Here is a 21279-nt window from a genome sequence, read left to right as displayed (position 1 = left end):
GTCAGACTCTTGATTTCAGCTCAGGTCACAATCTAGCAGTTTGTGAGTTGGAGCCCTGAGTAGGGCTCTGTTCTGACAGCTCAGAGCCTACTTGGGATTCTCTCTCACCCCCACCCCCCACCTTCCCTTCCCCCACTCACTTACACACATGCATACTCTCTCTCTCTCAAAATAAATAAACTTAAAAAAAAAGAAAATGGATTTAAATTATGGCAGAAAAAGCATATTGCACAGATCTAAGAGAATAGAACACTTGCTCTGGAAGAAGGGCCTAATAGTATAAATCATATAAGCCCTCTTCTCAGAGGAGCTCTGGTTTTGTTTTTTTTTTTTTTCCTAATTGGGGGCAAAATATACATAACATAAATTTTACCATTTTTAATGGTAAAATGTTTATTTATTTTTGAGAGTGAGAGCACAAGTTGGGGAGGGGCAGAAAGAGACAGGGGAACAGAGGATCTGAAGTGGGCTCCATGCTCATAGCAGAGAGTCCAATGCAGGGCTTGAACTTGCAAACCATGAGATCATGACCTGAACCAAAGTTGGACACTTAACCGACTGAGCCACCCAGGCGCCCCTAAAATTCACCATTTTAATCATGTTAGGTGTGCAGTTCAGTGGCTTCAAGTACATTCCCATTGTTGTGCAACAATTGCATTATCCATTTGCAAAACTTTACCAACTTCTCAAGCAGAAATTCTGTACCCACTAAATAGTAAGCCCAGAAGAGCTCCGGTTTTAAAGGGAAAGTTAGGGGCATCTGGGTGGCTCTGTCGGTTAAACATCTGACTCTTGATTTCGGCTCAGGTCATGATCTCACAGTCATGGGATCGAGCTGCACATCGGACTCTGCACTGAACATGGAGTCAGCTTAGGATTCTCTCTTCCTCTCTCTCTTCCTCTCCCTCTCTCTCTCTCTCTCTCTCTCTCAAAATAAATAAATAGGTGCATCTGGGTGGCTCGGTTGGGCGTCTGACTTCAGCTCAGGTTATGATCTCGTGGTTGGTAGGTTCAGGCCCCACATCGGGCTCTGTGCACAGGGTGCAGAACCTGGAGCCTGCTTCAGATTCTGTCTCCCTCTCTTTCTGCCCTCCCCTGTTCACTGTATCTCTGTCTCTCTCTCTCTCAAAAATAAATAAACATTAAAAAATTTTTTTTAATAAACATTAAGAAAAATAATAAAGGAAAAGTTATTTGAGAGCTGGAAAGACTCTAGAGACTTCTAGTCAATGCATCATTTGAATACGGGGACTGAGGTTCAGAAAGGTTGAGTTTTCTAAATCACCTTGCAAGTTATAAATTCAGGCAGGACTGAAACCCAGGGGATCTCCCCACTCTCTCTCCCATAGTTATCAGTTACACTTTCTAAATAGTTTGCGAACCAGTGCCGCTAACATTCCCAGAGACATTTGCATTTGCTTAGCATTTCTCCATGTGTTGAGTAGATAATGTGGATGACAACTGGAGAAGTAGGTGGGAGTCTACAAAATCCCTTAACTCCCTTAAGACACTGGCACCTTGTATTATATAATTTGCATGGCATTTTAATGACTTTATTTTAATTACTACCATTTAATAATAACAATTACTACCATTTACTGAATATCAACTCAATGCCAGGTATTATAACAAGTGCTTTACATTCATGATCTCATTTTAACCTTAGAAAAAACCAGCAAATGGGTATTTTCATTTCCACTGAACAGATGGAGAAACTTAGGCAGTGGGAGTATTAGTCAAGTGCCTGAGTTCAGGTAGCTTGCAAGTGATAGAGCTAGATTCACAGCCAGAACTCCTAAGCCCCCAGCACTTTCTCACGTGCCATGATGCCCTCCTCTGTAGAGGAAGTGAACACAATCTGGGATTCTCATATTCCATTCTTGGCTAATGTCTTTCCCGTGCCCATCCTCACCTGATAAAATCCTACTCATCCCTGAAAATTCACCTCAGTCCTAACCTCTTGCATAATAATAATACTAGCTAACATTCACTAAGTGCTTATTATGTCCAAGGCACTATTATATGTGCTTTACATGCATTATTTCATTGAATCCTCACAGCATCCCTAGGAGATGGGTACTATTATTATACTCATTTTACAGATGAGGAAACTGAGGTCCAAGGAGAATGAGTAATCTGCCTTCTCAGCTGTCCCCATCAGCACATGGCCTCTGCTCCCTCCTCCATGCCTCACAGCCTTCTGTAACCCTTTATGGTCCTCCTCTGCCTCATATTAGCTATCCATTGGCTGTGCTCATTTCTGTCCCCAATCCTTGAATGCTTTGGTACGTGCTGACCATCTGGCTCTGTCCTCGACCCCTTTTAGACATGCCAAAATTATTTACTTAATTAAATGAGCAGTCACAGGTATTGCTGAGCTGGGTCTAAATAGTCAAAATTAAAATAAAAAGAGTTTTCCATTGGAAGATAAAATTTAAGTCTTGCTGAAATTTTCACATATCTTCCGTCCATGAATCCTCTCCAGAGTGTTGGCTAAGAAACACGATAAACATTATAAAAGTACCTATTTCCTAAAACGGACTTGGTGGCAGAACTTTGGAAAGAGACTATCAAGTGCCCTTTTCCTTCCGAGTCCTTTAAAGAGTTGCCAGATTAGAAGTCCTGTATAGTGAAGCATACATACTGTAAAGCTTTTCTCTTCACTTTTTGTATTGATTTTCCAGACGCTTTAGTGTTAAACCATGCCAGAAGTGTTGCAGAGATGAATCACTATTATCCAAAGGCCGCCAGCCTCTTTTCCTTCTGACAGAAGGATAATTCCACGTGGATCAAATAAATACAGATGTGTAGTAATTAGTTCTATTCCCAGTGAGCCTATTTCCAACACACTAAAGATGTGAGCGATTATGGAGCCTCACCCCAACAGCTTTTATCAATTTAAACTGCTAAACAACAGGATAGGTCATAACCCAGCCTGCTATTAATAATGCATTTATTGTGTGCAACATTATAAATGAAGCATATGGACTAGAAAAAGAACACCTTTCAACAAGAATGATATGGTCTCCCCTTCCCCTCCCCAGAAGCATCATATGTGCCTGGCCACTTACCTGATGTACAGTCCCAAGGCGATCAAAAGAATAAAAAATCTCATCCAAGGAAAAGAGGCCTACATTGTCGGCGGGTTCCTCCACAGAGATGATTTGGCCGTGGCGGATATGTTAGGCATCCCCATCCTGGGTCCAGAGCCTGAACTGGCTCATCTCTACAGCAGCAAGTCTGGAAGTAAACTGGTCTTTGACAGCATCAATGTGCCAGTCCCTCCTGCAGTGTATGGCATCTATCGTCACCAGCAGGTATGTGGGTGGACGAGTGAGGCTCTGTTCAAATATTCCATACCTTCCTGACCTTGTGGGAGCTTCAGGTCTTCTGGAGCCAGCCCTAGACAATGAAGAATATGTGGAATGCTTAAGTTATTTGATGGGATCTGCTTTAGGCCTTCCTGTTTCAAAATATCTTCCTATTGGCCTTGCGGAAATTGCTGGGATTGTCAAGATATTTACTCATTTGGATGAAGCCATCGAAGGCCCTGTTGATGTACGAATCTGCTACCAGTATTTACCGCCCTAACATGGATTAGTTAGCTCATCATCACGTTAGCTAGCCAGTCATTGAGCAGGATCCTTAAGAATGTGAGAGTCAGTTTTGGTGAAAAAGGGCAGGTTTGGAAAACCCCAGCGAGTGAGCCCTTCTACTGAGTCAGGCTGTAGAGGGCCTACAACAGAGGGCTACAGACATCCTTGGCTCTGTAAAACAATCCTGTAGCTCCACAGGAAGGGGCCATCAAGGGAGTAGGAGAAAAATCCCAGGAAAAGGACAGGAAATGGGTCCGAGAAAAAACTATCTGCTTCTGCGTTTTTGCTTTGGGCCAGGTCTCTGTCTAGGCACTCCTCCAGCAGACCTCCTAACTATTTGGAGAACTCTAATATTAGTCACCAGAAATGATCTTTAAGTTAGCTCTGGTAGGTGTTCTCTCCCATTTAACTGATTTTTTTTTTTCACAATAAGGAAAATAAAAAGACAAATGGCTGTTAACATTTCCCAACCTCTGTTTCAGTACGTCTTTTGACCATTACTCCCAGCTGGTCACAACTATCCCAGGCACCCACTTCTTGGGAAACTAAATAACTATGCGCAATGAAGCAGTTTGTGAGGAACAGTATTTAGGGATCCTCCTTCCCTCAGTCACTTGATCATCACGTTCTGTATGTCATCGCTGCTGAGCCCCAAAGTCAAGCCTTTCAACAAATCATACTTCTCAGAGATTAGTTTGAAGGTATTGTTAGCTTATTAAATTGCCCTAAAAGGTTTCAGTCTTGCTGGAGTGTTCTTGGGCAATACATGGGCTCAGGAAGGAAGTTGCTCTTAAACACAGCCAAATCTGGAAAAAGTACAGGCAGTTTTAATAAGAGTGAGAGAGAGACTCCCTTGAATTGGTGTGTCCCTTTCACTGTCATTAGTCTCCACTGGAATTTGAAGGTAACAAAGTGGATTGCTTGACTCTGCTTCCCAGTAGAATACTCTGCTCAGAGACTGGATACAAGTGAAATGCACCTTAAGACTATATAATTTTGCACGTGTACATTACATTAAACAGTCTTCAAAGCTTTAAAATGTATGTGCAGTACTTGTATTAAGTCTTGCGTTCATCTCCACTGACGAGAACTCAGGCAATCTTGGCTAGGAAATATTTTAGAACTTTATATGTTAATTGTGGAATGCAGTAAAACTTCCCTCTCATGCCGTTATTCAGAAGCAGGATTAAACACCTCGTCGTAGACAAACTGGATTTCAGGGATGCGTCACGTAACCTATGGCATGTGCAAATTGTTTCACAATAAACCAAGTTATCACTGACTTCTACTCCACTTGTTTGAAAACGTATGTCTGAGATCATCAGGAATTAAAGTGCTCCACTGAGATTTTTCCAGATAGTGGCTGCCCTACCTAATCTATCTGTGTCAGCGATTTGAATTTGCAGATGGTGATGAATCAGTAACACTGACTTTTTACCGATGTACACCATAAACTTAAAGCCAGTGAAAGAAAGCTGTGATTATTTTAATTTAGGTGAATAAATATTCCCGACTATCAGCTGGATTTTAGCAATACACATTTTTCCACTTCTGCTCTACACCAGTATAAAATGAATGGCAATTAAGAAATATATTACCTCTTTTGAAGAGATAGGCTCAAATAGAAAATTGATAAATGTTTGGAAATAGCATAAAGTCATCTGGTTTATGATGAAGTAATTTATCTGTTTATTTTTTAAATCTACCACGAGCGCAGTGAGCATTTCCTGTTTTGATCCATAAAGTAACCATGCAAGTTCTCTTTCTGACACGTGCTCCATATAAAATATTGACAGCTTTGGTTAAATAATCAAAAATGGCAATGCTATTTTAAAGCACTGTTCAATTTTCACTTAAAGATAGCACATAATTCTTTCGAGTGGTGCAGTCTTTACAATACTATTGATCCTTTTCATTACTGTAGGGGATCCATCAACAGACACCCATTTATAGGATTCTCAGAAGCAACAAATAATAGGATTTGGAAGAAACAGATAATAATTCTGTTAGTAGTTGAAACCTCCAAATATACAATATATCCAAGCATACAATGGAAAAGGCTATACAGGCTAGCACACTAAAAAACCGTGAACACCTTTCCTTACTAGCAAAAGAATTTCATCAGATATTAACAACCAAAGACCATTTATACTTCTGTCAAGTGTGATCATGATGCAGCAAAGTATGATTAAATATAGAATCTATCTTCTCAACACAACATTAGAGAAAGAAAGGATGTCACTCTGGAAGGCACATTACAAAACCTTCTAGGCTATGCTCATAGCCATATGGTATGCAGACAAGAGTACTTGTCATTTAAACACCAAATTATCTACAGACACTACTTGATAATTAGGGAGCTAAGACAATTCCATTTCCACCCTAATCGAATACCCCATGGTTGCATGGGGCTTCCGGGGATCCCAAGTACGCCCATTTTGAGATCACTTCCATACTGCTGTGTAGTGTAACATCCCCAGGAAGACTTGCTGAAAAGACGCAACACAGAGAACAGATTGTGTCTTTAATCAAAATAATTTTAATCTTCTTGCTCCAGACTTTAGCAGAAATATGATCTTGAGCCCTTTCACACCCTTTGGTTAAAAAAACCAAAATTCAAAAATCCATTTGGTAAGCCAATCTCATCCAAAGAGAAGACAATAAGAGTGTCACAGAGACCTCTCTATGGACAGAAGACCATAGTCAAGAGAGAGAATGCTTAGAACTGTTTTTGTTTCTTTCTGAGAAATACAGACCAGAACATCTGATGGGAAGACCAGACAAAAAGTCATTTTGTGATCTAATGGGTTATTTTTCTCCAAGGCTCTACTTCCTCAGTATTACTTATAATCAGGCAATCTGGGCTATAGACTTTTGTCTGACTCAAATTTATTCCAAATGGCTTATTGACTGCAAGGAAAATTGCTTCTCTTGCTTCTCTTCTGACTTCTTTCTCCGCCTCACCCCCCTCCTCCACCTCTCTGCAGGCTGAAGTAGGCAGCATGGCAGAGAGGGAATGAGCTTAGGTGCTGGGGTCAGAGCATCCCAGGTGGAGTCCCTGCTCTGCCACTTAACACCACGTGATCATGGGCAAGTTATTTAAATTAACTGAATCTCAGTTATTCATATATAAAATGGAACTAATAATGGTGCCTGCTTCATTTTTGAGTATTACGTGAGAAAAATCATGTAAAGAACCTAGCCAAAGGCCTGGCTCCTACAAAGAGTTCAGTAATGCTAAATATTACTGTCATTGTGATATTAAAGCTTGAACTCCTACCCCTTCCCCTTCCATGGGACTGAGCCCTGTTCTCAAGAGAATACTGTCTCGAATAGAACGTTAGTTGTTTTATGAATGTTTTATCTCCTTGACCTGTCTTGTTCACATAATACACATGACATACTTGGTCAGTTGACTATCCAAACAAATGTATTTCGTGTATGTTAATGAGGGAAAAATTAAATGTTTATAGGTTACAACATTTAAAAACTCAGCAAAGCTCCAAACAGTTAAAGTTTTCAAGACTATAACTCTTTATGGTCTTGAAACTATAAAAAAAATCATTTGAAGAATCAGTAAGTAAACACATCATGCTCTAAAAAAGAAACAAAACAATACCAAGATTCAATTACAGATATTCAGAGATTCTTTCTTTTGCCTTCAAAAGACAGCAAAATGATAATTTCAGAATTTCTCGTAACTACAACTATACTTTTAAACATGCCTTTCGTCCCTCCTGGCTAGTGGTTTCTTCACCTCATAGATACATCACTTAAAACTTCTAATCTGTCTTAATAATTAGAAGATAACCAAACGAACAGGTCATTTGAAGATACAACTAAGTTAATGCAATATGAAGGCATCTAGGAAGCTAGCGATATTAAATGTTGCTGTGTCTTGGGCCCCACAGATGATAGAACAGCTGAGTCAGCTGGTCATAGATCACCTGGAAATCCAACGCTGGCTCTTTAAAATGGACTATGAGTTTGGAGGAAATGGGACTGCGTTTTGTGACATTCCTTCCCACCTAAAGCACTACAAGTGGTTCCTAAAGGAGAGCAGCAGATATGGCCACGAAGACTGGAGCAAGAAATGGGCACAAGTGAGTGTTCAATGGTGACATAAACCCACAGTGTCTGTGAACCGTTAGGAGATGAAGCAAAGGCTCAGCTGGGAGATGAAAGCACTTTCTTCTAGACTCAGCTGGGTCACCAATCAGCAGTGAGACCTCAGGCGCGTCCTTCTGACTTTCTTGGGCCTTCGTCCTTATGCACACAGTGACTGGGATGGATCAAGTTATTTTAATATTTTTTCTGACTTTTAAAAAAATCTTTAAAAATTTAAGTAGAGTTAACACACAATGTCACATTAGCTTCAGTTGTGCAACACGGTGACTCAACAACTCTATATGTCACGTGGTGCTCACCACAGGTGGAGCTGCCATCTGTCACCACACAATGCTATGACAATACCATTGGCCGTATTCCCTATGCTGTCACTTTCATCCCAATGACTTATTCATTACATATAACTGGAAGGCTATATGATTAGGTTATTTTAAACATTCCTTCTTTGGGCCCTAAGAGTCTTCAGTCATGTCTTCAAGTTGATTATGATAATCAGGGAGTAGTTTTTTTTTTTTTTACCATATTTAAATAACATGACAAATCCCATCATTTGGTCTAAGTGGGTCTTGATCATATGCTTCTAACAACCGTTGTTGTTAAGCTGGCTGTATTTTACTATGAGAGAGAAATTCTATTAGTGAACGGTTGTCACCTGGAAGCTAACATAGAAAAGCATTCTGTCAGCAGTTATATGGTTTAGAAGCCAATTCAAGGAAATTTATGTAACTGCTGGTCCCTATGAGATGTCGAGAAAATACTACATCCCAGCCAGAAAACCTCCCAGCCAAAACTAAATACTAGGTAAGAAGCCTTAGCGTATGAGTGGATGTGTAGAGATTTTTCCATGTATACTGGTGGAAGGATGAATTGTACAACTTCTTAGTCTGTTCCAAACTTACTTAATAATTAAAGTCATTTTAATGGCTCAATATACAAATTCAACCCACCATTCTTTTTTTTTTTTAATGTTTATTTATTTTTGAGAGAGACAGAGCACAAGTGGGGGAGAGGGTAAGAATCCAAAGCAGGGTCCAGGCTCCGAGCTGTCAGCACAGAGGCCAATGCGGGCCTCAGACTCACTAACCAAGAGATCATGACCTGCGCCGAAGTTTGACACTCAACTGACTGAGCCACCAAGGCACCCCTTCAATCCATCATTCTAAAAGCTGCCTCACCTTGCATCCAGGGGCCTAGTCTTGCCTGGTTTCTCTCTCTATATATATATATTTTAAGATTTATTTATTTTTGAGAGAGAGTGCAAGTGGGAAAGGGGCAGAGAGGCAGGGAGGGGACTGAAAATCCGAAGCAGGCTCTGTGCTGACAGCAGCAAGCCTGATGCAGGGCCCAAACTCATAACCCTTGAGATCATGACCTGAGCCAAAGTCGGGTGCTCATCTGACTGAGCCACCCAGGTGCCCTTTGCCTGGCTTCTCTTAATTTCAAATCTCTGTTTTCACTGACCTACTGACAAAAGCATAATGAATGAGGAAAATTCGGGTACAAATTCCCTTAACTGGTTCCTTCCCTGCTGAAGTACATAGCAGTGGGCTGGGCAGTGAGTTGCATCTGCTTTGAGCATCCCACTCCAGCAGTTTATGAATCAAGACACACAAGTGATGAAAAGGGAGGGGCACACAAGAGAGAACCACATTATTCTTGCAGAAGTGAAATGACGAATAAATCCAGAGAACAGTCAGAAGAGAGAGTTCCCTTTGACAAATGTTCCTGTTCTCCCCATGATCTATTCTGGGCTTTTCTTCTCCCTCCATCAGTGAATGGACTAAATGCAGTACCTGTCAGGGCCAGCTTTTTACATATTATTTAAAGGATACTAAAGTGAATTACTCTTCTAGAAAAAAAAATAAAACAAGGAAAATGTATTTAATTTTGAGGCCCATAGAGATTTCTCTTGTGTTCTTTTTAAACTGGATTTTATTTCATATTGTATAGAATATTCTTTTTAAAGGCAAAGCTGCTGAGATTAAACCATGAAAATATGACTTTTTTATTAAAAAAATCAAAAATGTTAGTGTGCAAAGTATTTGCTGGTCTCGATATTTCAAACTAATAATTTTTAAAGAATTCCCTAATACTCGACTATGATAAATTTAAAATGTTTGACTTTAATTTTGAAAAAATAGTTAGAATAACGACATGTGGCCAAATTGCACTTAAAAGTCCGACTACACATTATTTAATTCCAATGATTTTAAACTACACCATTTAAAATTGTCACCAAATACATTCAGCGTTAGTGTTAATATTATTAAATGTGAAACTCTTGAATAATTAATTATCTAAATCATTTTTTTAACTTAACAAGGAAAAAATAAGTATTCAGCAGAAATCTTTTTGTATGGTGAGGAACTGTGCTTAGCCAGGATGTAGTTAGAAGGCAAAACTAAAAATAAAAAATAAAGCAGTTCGGGAAAACTTTGTGTGTGTGTGTGTGTGTGTGTGTGTGTGTGTGTGTGTGTGTAGGAGACTATGGACCTCCTTTTGCCTTCAAAGTGAAATTGTATTCAGAGTGGAAGTGAATTGCAATCTTCACTGAGGGCGCTATTGAGAATTTAGGATTAGAATTATCCTTTGTTCCAGAAGACCATGGTAATGGTGCACACTTAGACATCAAAGCATTACTTTATGAGCACAGACATGTTTTAATGTCCTATTACAGTTTGTAGACCTGTTTCTTTTGATAATGAAGATGTTGTGTCATCAAGCCTAGCCTGGCACATACAAAACATATGCTGGCAGGTTATTAAAAATTTCAGCTTCTTGATGAAAGACTATCCTGCAGGCTAAGAGTCCAGAGAAAGACTCCATTCTGGGAGAATTATTAGAAATGAGAATATGACTGTAAGCACTAAATTATGTTAATACTTACAAATACCATCATTTGCATAGCAGCTTATGACACGATACTGTGATTTTTCTCATTGGTATGTTGTAGGCAACAGATTAAAAACAGTGCTGTTTATGGGAGTGTGAACTGATTTGAGATTCTCTTGCATCTTATACAGATATTGGTTTTAGATGTAGGCATGATTCAGTGTGGACTCAAGGAGCTAATACAAAATTCGTCTTTTTTTTTCTACTTATCTAATTTAGAACCAGAGTTATTTGGTTGCAATTGAGGCTTGAAACAAAGACATGGAGTCAACAAATGCTGGAAAAAACTGTAGTCACATTACCAAAAAATAAGTGTAGACACGTAGGTGATTTGAGGGAAAGCATAACGTTACATGGTGGCCACGGTGGAAACAGAACACAAGTCTCATTTTTTTTCATGGTGGTTTGGTATCAACATCACTTTCTTCATCCTATTGGTTAACAAAACCTCCTTCCCCCAACAGGTCCCGGTAAACTCACTCACTCAATGTTTGTCAAGGTTTAATGAATCCACATACTTGCACACACTCCAAACACCCCACTCCCCAGTTGGGGGTATCTCTTTTCACTTAGTGGGAATAAAGGCGTACACAAAGAAAGGCACACTTGTAGGGGAAAAAAACCTTCCTGGCCACTCTCACCTAAGACAGGGTAGGGAGACCCAGGTAGACATCTGCTGTGGTACTGGTCCTTCTCGTGGCTTTGTCTTTCTTTCCTTTTTCAAGGGTAAATCTTCCCTCCCTCATTCCTGGGCTTGGTGGCAAGTGATACTACTGGGGAGGCTGCTTTGCAAGAAAAGATCTTTATAGGACAGTTTCTCCGTGGAAAGAAATAAGCCAGTTTACTTTTGGATTTCTCTGTGCAGCCCTTCTTTGGACCTCTGTTTCCCTGGAAGGACAGTACAGGGTGCTGAGGACTTTTACCACTTACAAGAGGAAGGGGGGAAAGGAAATTGAACTGGTTTTTGAATGCTACTGCAGAATATTGCCCCTTTAGCCCTATGCCAGAGCAGTTTTGTGTTCACTTGTACTTTTGTGGACTTTGTTAGATATCTGAAATTAATTTGGGGATCACCAAGGAAAACAATCTATATTTTAAAATATTAAAACTACGAATTCAAGGCATCCACATCTAGAAAAAGTAGAATAAACCACAGTAGTTATTTTGCGTCCTTGTAGAACTAAGCAAACAAAATGACAGAGGAGAACCATCACCTACCTAGTCAGTGCCTTCGAACTCTGTGTCTCGGGGCGCCTGGGTGGCTCAGTTGGTTAAGTGTTCGACTTGGGCTCAGGTTATGACCTCCCGGTTCGTGGGTTTGAGCCCCATGTCTGGCTCTGTGCTGACAGCTCAGAGCTTGTAGCTTGCTTCGGATTCTGTGTCTCCCTCTCTCTCTACCTCTCCCCCACTTGTGCTCTGTCTCTGTCTCTCAAAAATAAATTTAAAACACGTTAAAAAAAAAAAAAAAAGAACTCTGTGTCTCTATGGTGAAGACATCCATCCACTAAGACCCTGTTGTGGCTGGGTCTTAGGAGCCGCTGTAGGATGGCTGAGCTTAGTGCTTATGTGGAATTTAGTAGGTATACTAGGTGATCCCAAAGAACCATTACCCTGCAACCACACAATTTTTTTAGAAAAGCTAAAAGATCAAAGAAATATTTAACCAAATAAGTACATAATCACTTTTCCCAGTTGTTTTCATTTTTGTGTATTAATTTTCAAGTGTGCTACATTTATTTCTTATAGCTACAATAAGAGCATATATGCTATTGAAACAACAGATCCTAAACATCCTCCACGTTTACAGGTAGCAGTCACAATTGATGGCTGTATAATATTCCCTCATATTCATTTACTCTAATGTATTAAACCATTCAACTAAGTTGGAAATTTAGGCTATTTCCAACTTTTTTTTTTTTTATAGTAGTGGGAGGAGGGGAGGAAGAATGAGGAGGAAGTAAAGATTTGTTTTTATTTTTGGTTTTTATATACATTTCTTTTTACTTCTGCTGAATTACTTCCATTTCCTTCAGAGAAAGACTCGGGAGTAGAATACTTCATGGCTCTTGTTACACACTGCCACTTACTCTCTAAGAAGGTCGTGCCAATTTCCAAGGCTACTAGCAGAGAATAAGTATACTAGTTGTGCCACAACCTTACCAGCACTGGATTATTATGAACTGTTTGCATTTCTTAGATGTCAAATGCATCTTCTAATTGCTCTTACTTGGTTACTAGCAAGGGATACTTTTTTCACATCCTTATTTATTATTTGCCCTTTTTTTAATATATGTTTTTTAAAGTTTATTTACTTGTTTTGAGAGAGAGACAGAGACAGAGAGACAGAGAAAGAGAGACAGAGACAGGGACAGAGATTGAGAGCAGGGGAGGGGCAAAGAGAGAGGTAGACAGAGAATCCCAAGCAGGCTCCACACTGTCAGCGCAGAGCCTGATGCAGGGCTTGAACTCACGAACCGTGAGATCATGACCTGAGCCGAAATCAGGAGTCGGGCCCTTAAATGACTAAGCCACCCTGGAGCCCCTATTATTTGTCTTTTATATCAAAAACACAACATCTTGATATTAAGAGAAAAATCCAGGTTTTCTAGGTAAAGAAAAAATCTAGGGTAATCATTTTCCCTAATCATTAAACTACATATGATTATTTATTTTTTATTTGTTTATTTTTTTATTGTTTATTTTTATATATTAAAACCTTGACCTCCTAGATTATGTATTTAGTATCTGCCAGAATATTGGTCTACACATGAGATTAGGCATTTTCTTAGATTCTATAAATTTACACTGTTAAGGTCTTGATGTTTCCCTGTATTTCTCAATAATAACAATAACAATAGTAATTATTATTAGCATTGTAGAATAGCTGGGGGTGCCAGGCCTCTCAGCACTTTACGTGAATTGCTTCATTCAATCTCATAAAAACCCTGAGATTTCTACTCATTTACTTCCACACCACTTTGATAATTATTTATATTCTGTTTACAGATGGAGAAACTGATGCTTAGGTAGTTAAGTAACTTGCCCAAGCTCACGTAGCTAATAAATGATGGTGCCTAGCTTGGAACCCACATCCACTCCTCTGGCGCAGTGTTCTTGCCACACCAAGCTGAGACCTTTTAGAAAAGACTCCTTGTTTGAAAATCCTGGAGCAGTGGTTACCTCCACCCCCCCCCCCCCAATCCCTGCTGTTGTGACCCACTGCCCGATGGGCAGTTTTTCTGCTTTCTACAGAGGCATGGGAAACACCAATATCCCTGGAACACAGTAGCCATTGTACTGGAATTTCTTTCCTTTCCTGGCTGACAAGGAAGCTGCTGTCATTTTCCCTGAAAGGCAGCAGGCAGGGAGTTCAGAGGGCACATACCTGAGAGCTGCAGAAGAGCCCAAGCCCTCCTGGGCATTCCCCGGGGTTTATTTTTTTATTTTTATTTTTTTTAATTTTTTTTTTCAACGTTTATTTATTTTTGGGACAGAGAGAGACAGAGCATGAACGGTGGAGGGGCAGAGAGAGAGGGAGCCACAGAATCGGAAACAGGCTCCAGGCTCCGAGCCATCAGCCCAGAGCCTGACGCGGGGCTCGAACTCACGGACCGCGAGATCGTGACCTGGCTGAAGTCGGACGCTTAACTGACTGCGCCACCCAGGCGCCCCATTGTCCCCGGGGTTTAAAGCTTTTGTAACTCAACTGCCTCACACACCTGCAGATGTTCTTGGGTGATGAGAGTGAGTTTTAGATATGCCCTTTGATTGTTCCTGGGGGTGGCTTTCAATGCCTTCCTCAACTTAATACATGAACATGATCATTTTAGTAAGCGTATAAATTCTCACAAAGCTTAGGGCAGCCAAACTTCAAGATCAAATGTAGCATTAAAAACATAGTGGGCAGGGGCGCCTGGGTGGCGCAGTCGGTTAAGCGTCCGACTTCAGCCAGGTCGCGATCTCGCGGTCTGTGAGTTCGAGCCCCGCGTCAGGCTCTGGGCTGATGGCTCAGAGCCTGGAGTCTGTTTCCGATTCCGTGTCTCCCTCTCTCTCTGCCCCTCCCCTGTTCATGCTCTGTCTCTCTCTGTCCCAAAAATAAATAAACGTTGAAAAAAAAATTAAAAAAAAAAAAAAAAAACATAGTGGGCATTTAAAACCTTGTTTTTTAGATAAGCAACCACATATTTTGTTTGTTTTTTCGTTTTTGTTTTTTGTTTTGTTTTTTAGTCTCCTGTTCCAGCTTGACCTGGTAAATTCCCTCTTAAGCTGAATGAGTGTTGGAATAGGCTAGTCTGAATAATTGAACATTCAGGATAAGCAGGAGGTGGTCTAGCTCCACGGGGGTTCTGTAGCCCAGGCACATCAAGGTCACTAGGGGGGAACCATGGGAAATCACTCTGCTCTCCAAGTCTCTACCTCTTCATCTGTAAAGAGGGATAATATTAGTACCTGCCTTGTGGGGGAGGGAGGGGGTGACAATTAAATAAGATACCCCTGTGAATTGGCTAGCAATGTACTCAGCACACAATAAGCCTTCAAGAAATGCTACCTGTTATTATTAATATCACCATAAAACTGTATTACAATTAAATTGCAGGTAACGTTGAACAAGAATGCACAATAAAATCTTCCTCTGGTGATTCAAAGTTCTTTTTGCATCTTGTAGCCTTCCAGAACATTGTTCTATGCATCAGTTATCGTTATATAGGATTGTGGCTGTCGAAGATACGCGATATTGACCCAATTGCGCCCACTCAGTGATTTACCGAATAATGCCTTTAAAAGAATAAACCTTGACAGCAGCCTGGTTTCCCATCACTTCAAAATAAAAGATAATTCCAGTTATTTTAATCTTCCACATGTCGAAGAGAGAGGCAGTGACCTGATAAAGTGGAGCTTATTCTGACCACGAGATTGAGACCCAGTTGCTTCATTTTCTGGTTCCAGTTGGTGTCTTTTCTAATTAGTGTAGCAGCACGTCACCACAATTGTTGGAAAGCTTTAATCATTTACATATTTTTCCTTATCTCTGAGAATGACTTAGAATGTTTTCTTCCAGTTCAATGGTTATTTTCACAAAGCTGCCAGGGTTGAGTTTGAGGTGCTTGCCTGTGCCTGAGGAAGATGACAGGAGAAGGAAAATTGCCTCCCCAAGTAAATGAAAGCCGGGTCCCCCTTCCGAGGACCTATAATAACCAGCTACACAAGCTGTTGGTTTGTGTGTCCTATTGATTTAATATGCTTCTAATCAGTACATAAAGCTATGGGCCTGCAGTGTTAATTTTTCATATGCTTACAAAGTACCCTTTGATTTTCTGTCACACGTTAATTACAGCGTTTTGCCATTAAATAGGAAGCTTTGTGTAAACTAATTACTAGGTAATCATTGTCTACTGCAAGCGTGCTGTTTGTACCTTTTATTTTATTCTAAAAATGCACAGATCTCACAGTCTGGAAACACTCTACCTTCCAGCCATTAGCTCTCACTAATTCATAGCATTATTGTGGTGAGAGCGTAGGAGTTGTAATTGTTGTGGTATCAGAGCTGTTAATTACCGGAGTAAACAGTTGAAATGGTGCCAAGGTCTATTGTACAAGGCAGAGAAAAGGAGGTTTAAATGTTACTCCCACCATCTGGGGACTAGGGGAGAGGCAAATGCTTGAGAACAGCAGTGAGGCGCTATCGCCGCCTCAGCTCCAGGGTTGGCGGCCATATGGATCCGGAATATTTTGAATCAATTGAATTTAACTGCCAGTTTTTCGCAATAACAGCGTGGAAGGAAGGAATAAAGCAAAAGATGAGAGAAACGAGAATTGGTTAGTGTTTTCACATCCAGGAAGTCCCCCTTGGAGTTCTTTTGGAAATATCTGCTTTGCTGAAAACCACAGAGCAGGCACGGGTATTTGGAACAGATTCAGAATGAGTTTTACTCTCTGTCTACAACTGCGCCATTTGCTTCTGGTCGTCTGTCCTCAGTGCCCCTGGGTGAGAGAGGGATGCCCTTGAGAAGACTCGGACTCTCCTGTCACTGTACCAAATCCAACAAAAATCCTCACTTTTGGAATTCACTGATTTATTACCCTGGTATTTTCACCAGCATGGTCTGCAGAAAGAAAACAATACTAAATTGCACAAAGCTTTCCTATCGGCCTCAAGTATATACATCTGTACTTGTGGAAATACCAAAGAAGGCAGGGCTCTCTGCTCTGATTAAGAGAAGTAAATGCTTGCCCACTCCTTTTGCATAAAATTAAAGTAAAAACTCTCTTGATGGTCTCTCATTTCATTCCACAAATTCACTCCTCTCCTCTATACTTGAATGAAAAAAATCAAAGTCCAAAAGGCACACGTGCTTTCTTCTGTTTTCAGTTGCCAGTTAAAGAGCTTTTCTCTCAACCGACGATAGTTCTCCAACTGGTAAGAAAGAGACCTATTACCAGTAATAATAATTATGGCTACTTCCACCTTACAGTTGATTTTTAAACGGCCTGGTTTCTGCCTTAAAAGACTGCATAATCTTTAAAACTGTCATCTGTGTTTATTTGATGTCATTCATAGTTCATACAATTCCCTTCAAACCCATTTTCCAACATTAAAAATATTTTTAAAAAATCTGCCACTTGCAGCTGTAACTACTTTTCAATATTATTCCTAAACCATGAACACATTCTTCTTTTTTTAAACCACCCTGGATTATTTATTTTTAATTGTTCCTCTAGCAGATGTTGAAGGAATTCGGGGTGTAGTGTAAACAACTCCTTTGAAGACAGAGATCACAGACTGCCACGTGCACCAGGAACCAACCAAGGGCAGCGTTTGTGGGGCTTTCGTGACAGCAGTTTTGGCCCTGGGGGGACACGTTTCCTGCTTTTGTGTATGTGCGGGAGTTCAATTAAGAATTTCAAGAAACGCTTAATCTTTATGTATTGAAACCCCCAGCATGCAGCGCGACAGGGTGTGCCCAGAAAGAAAACCACGGCCCCCTGTGAGGAGGGGGAAAAGAAACAGCAATTTCAGTGCTGCAAAGTTGAAAGGGAACGAACCTCTCTAGTGTCTCTGGTCGGGGGCGAAGCAGTTGTGCTGAGCTTTGGAATGGAGGCACAGCATATGTGCCTCAGTTGGACAAAACGCTTCTCAAGTCAAATCAACTGCTAGGCCTGCATGTTGGTACAAGGTGGAGGCCTAGATAATGAGGGACAGACTCCTCGAGAAGCAGCGAGTGGATAATGCTACATAAGTATGGAATTATATACCGTATTTTCACCATTCTGTTTAATGAGAGCCGCCACCGCAGCGAATCACTTGCCACACAGCCGAAATGGGCCATTAGCTATCAAGGGAAAATTGTCTTTGCCGCTTTCAGCAGATGGAGCAAATATTTTACAAAGCAATTTTACATACCAAAAACATTTGTGTGCCTTGGTAATGTTGGCTGTTTTACATTATGTTACCTTCTACAGCAGCATAATTTTCCATCTCATCGAAGACAAAGTTGGCATTTTTGATTTTTAAATTCTCAATTAACAATTAAACATGGAGTATTAAAGCAGTCCTTAAACTTTAAGTAGGTGTGGGAAGTAGTTTATGACTTGCCGGAGACGTTTTCATTTTTTCTTCATCTTCTCAGCATATTTTTGCACGCTAAAGAGGGACTGCTCCTAATGATCTTAATGGAGAGAAATGAGTGAAAACTTCACTACCGACTGCAGAATGAGAGTAACCAACGCACAGATGATCAGAACGTTTGCTGGCTTAAAGCTTCCAGCACGGATTGTGGGTACGTGGTTTGGCCCGCCCACGTGTGTCTGCTTAAAATGTTTAAACTTCAATTAACAGAAAATCTGACTCAAAATGGCTTGATTATCTCAGCCAACTGAAAATCCAAGGATTAGTCTGACTTTGGACAAGGCTTAATCCAGCAGCGCAACACCGCTAAGGACGCCATTACCCCCCACCCCTCCTCCTGGCACATAATGTCTGTTCCACCCTAAGGCTGGCTGTCCACAGCACTCCAAGATGGCTGCCAGGGGCTCCTGGAGCTTCTCCTTGGTCAAGACAATAGGAGGAAAGAAAACTGGAGTTGAGGGTGAGTCACTGTCAATCGCGGCAGTTCCTAAGAGGAGGTTTGGGACATCGTGACCCTGAACAGGGGGACAAAGATGCTGGGCAGCCAACAACAGATGTCCACTCGACCACTCTTTCATAAATCTGATGGCACAGACTCAGCATCACATGTGGATGATCTCATCTGACCCAGATTGACCATTTATACCCACTGATGGCAGTTTCAGAAACAGATCCCATCGAACTACGTCATACTGGTAGCAACTGGATTTGAATCCCAGTGTGCCACTTCATGGCTGTGTGACAGGAACTGGGAATGATAATATCTACTCAGAGAGTGGCTTTGAGATAATAAATATAAAAAAAATCTCTGGCACAGGCTTGCCACATGGTAAGCGTTCAATAAGTGAGAGCAATTATTTTACCTAAACGGTGACTACAGTGATAAAATGCATCCTGAGCCCAGCAAAGCAACCTTTCTAAATTCACCCTCAAATTTGGAATCCCTCCCTTCTCTCCATCTCTGTGCCACTAGCCAATTCAAATCCTGAGCATCTTTCACAGTGCCCCACACTTTACCCCTGAAAGAGGCAGGAGGGCTGGTGAAGGGGACTCACCCAAGAGTCAGAGGCAGCCAGAGAGTGCCTACATGAGCACAGGACTCCCATCCCCTCTTCTGCGAATGAAGCATTTAACTCATTTAACCACGAGGATGGTCCATATGGTCCCTCTCAACACTGACAATCCTGCTTAGTTTTTTAGGTCATTGCTCTGCCCTTTTGACCTTATACCACCCTCCATTCCACATCAGAAATCTTTATGAGGAAGAACAATCTAGCTAGGTCCCTTGGTTTCTCCTTTGAACACCACAAATAATGTGAGACGTGAGAGATTGGAGGTGATTAGCCAAGAAGTTATTTTACCTAATTTACCACTGCAGGTCTAGCAAAGAAGCTTCTAAAATAAAATGAGTTTTGGTGGGATTGATATTTAGTACATTCTAATTTGTATTCCTTCTTTCTCCTTTCCCACCCTCACCAATAAACACACACACACACACACACACACACACACACACACACACACACACACAATTTACCTGGGAAAGTTAACTCTCTAGAGTTTGAAGTAGCTTTAGTCATTGAGGGCAGTATTAAATTGGATATGCCAGCAGCTTCCCCTGAGAGATCATGAATTTCCTTCAGTCAAATATCTCTTCCTTCAAATGTACACTGTCTTGATAGAAATAGAGAGTGAGCTGAGAGGCAATGCCTATGCTTGATAGACAAGATTCTCTAGGATGCACTGGTCTGGCAGATTGAGGCCCTGTGCCCTAGGCTACTCAGGTATCCTGGAACCTTCCAAGGTCCTGACGATTATCAATGCACACTGAGGGTAAATGTGGGTGCTGGAGAAAGAGTGACAAGTCTGTGCAATGGCAAAGATGGGGCCGAAGTTTCTCCTGGATGGGAATTGCTCTAGAGCTTTATCAGCTCCACAAAGGCCAACAGCTAATGTGTGTTGGCAGACCCAGTGCAACCACGATGGAAGGAAAATCTGGAATTCTGACTTTTTTTTTCAAAGAGTAAAGTGAATTTTTCTAACATCTGCTTATCACCCACAAGCTACGTACTTTCCTTTCCACACCCCCAGAGTCGTTAGCTGTAAATGATCTACTCCATGTGGGTCATGGGATCTCTGAAATAGACTGGGGTAGTCTACTACCTTGATATGACTTACTGAGGTGAAACCTTCTAAGTACTCATTTCACAAGCTTGTAGGATTTTGTAGGATAGAGAAGACACCCACCCCCAGTTGCTGGCCTATAACAGACATTTTGCATATGTGTACACACACACACACACACACAATTTGGGAGGATGAGAAGGGGGCAAAGAAAGCAAACTAGCATTCATTTCCACAACCTCCATTGTTTTCTGTCTGTAGTCACATGTTAAAAATCACCCAGTAACAGGGGTGCTTTTATATGGAACGTCAGTTTGCTGGCTTTTCTCGAATCTAGGAGCTACAGGTCTTGGTGGTTTTGTATGATTTGGTTCAGGTTGGTAGGGGTGAGGGGGACACTTCTCTTTTTGTTAGTACTAAGGCCATTCTTAGTATAATCCTCATATTTCCCATCAGAGGCTTTCAAGATAAATGAATGGAATAGTTAATACCCTCACCCCATTATTCCAACCCATACCGTTTTCTTAGAGAGCTAATCATGGCCCCCGGCTGCCTCCATGTGCCTCACTGTCCCCTAGTGAACATCACCCCACCAGTGCCTTCAGCTGTGTACTTCTCTTGACGGGACCCGATTCATCCTCCAGATTCCTGCAGCAGACTTTCCTCTAGGAAATTTACCCCCTTGCTGTGGCTTTGTGCACAGCAGAAATGCTGCCGCGCGGGCAGAATGGCTGGCTGTGTGAGCAGAGGCAGTGGCGGCAGCTTGGCACGGTGTCCAGATGCCTCACACAGGCCACAGCCTTACAAGTTAATTACTGGCCCTCACATAGCATGTTGCATCTGAGGTGGCGCTTCGTAAATGTCACCTCATTTGTCTTCCCAATGCCCCTCAGAGGCAGGGAATCCCATAAA

At 41.2% G+C, this 21279-nt stretch overlaps 1 protein-coding gene and 1 long non-coding RNA gene across 10 annotated transcripts in view; one reads left to right on the top strand and one right to left on the bottom strand.

Moving 5' to 3' along the window:
- LOC123582834 overlaps positions 1 to 21279 on the bottom strand; it is a 117372-nt gene that overhangs the window by 20830 nt on the left and 75263 nt on the right. For all 4 annotated transcript variants that reach the window (XR_006704598.1, XR_006704595.1, XR_006704599.1 and 1 more), the window contains exon 2: positions 3072 to 3402. This is a non-coding gene — a long non-coding RNA (uncharacterized LOC123582834). The remainder of the gene's footprint in view (positions 1 to 3071; positions 3403 to 21279) is intronic.
- The window catches only part of IQCH (IQ motif containing H), a 211544-nt gene that overhangs the window by 130974 nt on the left and 59291 nt on the right, over positions 1 to 21279 (top strand). For 5 of the 6 annotated variants that reach the window (XM_045449327.1, XM_045449326.1, XM_045449325.1 and 2 more), the window contains 2 exons: positions 3045 to 3317; positions 7508 to 7699. In XM_045449327.1, coding sequence (XP_045305283.1) covers positions 3045 to 3317; positions 7508 to 7699 — 465 coding nt within the window. The remainder of the gene's footprint in view (positions 1 to 3044; positions 3318 to 7507; positions 7700 to 21279) is intronic. The other variant, XM_045449328.1, reaches the window with a different exon arrangement.

This window comes from Leopardus geoffroyi, chromosome B3 (assembly GCF_018350155.1).
Source record: "Leopardus geoffroyi isolate Oge1 chromosome B3, O.geoffroyi_Oge1_pat1.0, whole genome shotgun sequence".
Taxonomy (NCBI): Eukaryota; Metazoa; Chordata; class Mammalia; order Carnivora; family Felidae; genus Leopardus; species Leopardus geoffroyi.
The sequence above is the reverse complement of the archived record's forward strand: the minus strand, read 5'-3'. Positions and strand labels throughout refer to the sequence as shown.